A 1155-nucleotide genomic window follows, 5' to 3' on the forward strand; every position below is an offset into this window, starting at 1 on the left:
TCTGGCTTCTACACTTCGACGGTTTCCAAGACCAGCTCGGCGGTGGAGACTCCAACCCAGGCGGCACTGAAGGAGTTAAACACACACAAAGATACAGAGCAAAAGTGGGCATCAGAGTGGGACATCAGGGGACTCACAGCATCCAGAGCAGACTCTGACCCATGTACTTATTCTTGGTGAACAAGTAATCATTTTTAACAAGCAGGGGCTCAGTGTCTCTTCATAGAACAAGGATAGACTCAATAGGCAGCTAGCGCCTGTTCACTGGTAAAATAGAAATAAGCTAGAAAGCACTCTTCGCCAGTCAGCAATGGGGACAAGATCATGTATCCTGTGTTTTGAGAGTTAGCGTAACGAGTGCATGACTGGTACATACAGTCCACTATCCTAGAACGCCCTGAGCAGTCTTCTGCCTGGGGACACGCAGCGTTCCTTGCCATCATTTCTCAGTAAACAACGTACAATCCATCGCACACACATCAAGACCTTCTCCCAGCAGACGGTCGTTCCAGGTCACAAGGAAAGTTATTTCCTGGCTAAAATGGCATCGTAAATGGCCCCCGTTTTCTTAAACTGGAAGTCTCTGAAGCCAGCAGACGAGAGGAGCGCATGGAAGTGGCTGGGGGTCCTCTCCTGGCCTTCCGTCTGCACAAGCATGTTCAGAGAGTAGAGCTGCGTGAGCAGAGGACCTCGCCTGTCTTCATCCAGGAGGCTTTCAATCACTAGAATGGCACCACCTAGAAAGGGAGGGGCACAGTTCGCATCACACACAAACACAGGGCAAGCTGAGTGTGATGGGGACAGTGCCCCAGGGACTTCTGAGGTCCAGCCATTCTGATGGTCCATGAGGACATGGCACAGCCTCTGTGTGTGTGATGGGGACAGAGGACGGGGGCACTGCCTCTGTGTGTGTGATGGGGACAGAGGACGTGGGCACTGCCTCTGTGTGTGTGTGATGGGGACAGAGGACGGGGGCACTGCCTCTGTGTGTGTGATGGGGACAGAAGACGTGGGCACTGCCTCTGTGTGTGTGTGATGGGGACAGAGGACGGGGGCACTGCCTCTGTGTGTGTGATGGGGACAGAGGACGTGGGCATGCCTCTGTGTGTGTGTGATGGGGACAGAGGACGTGGGCACTGCCTCTGTGTGTGTGTG

The 1155-nt window shown here is 53.7% G+C and overlaps 1 protein-coding gene across 1 annotated transcript in view; it reads right to left on the reverse strand.

The window, feature by feature from the left end:
• Positions 1–238: 238 nt before the first annotated feature.
• ASMT (acetylserotonin O-methyltransferase) overlaps positions 239–1155 on the reverse strand; it is a 36963-nt gene continuing 36046 nt past the window's right edge. Inside the window, exon 10 of the mRNA XM_017518838.2 lies at positions 239–737. Within this exon, the coding sequence (XP_017374327.1) occupies positions 526–737 (212 nt within the window). The 3' untranslated portion in view covers positions 239–525. The remainder of the gene's footprint in view (positions 738–1155) is intronic.

This window comes from Cebus imitator, unplaced genomic scaffold (genome assembly GCF_001604975.1).
Source record: "Cebus imitator isolate Cc_AM_T3 unplaced genomic scaffold, Cebus_imitator-1.0 Scaffold708, whole genome shotgun sequence".
Taxonomy (NCBI): domain Eukaryota; kingdom Metazoa; phylum Chordata; class Mammalia; order Primates; family Cebidae; genus Cebus; species Cebus imitator.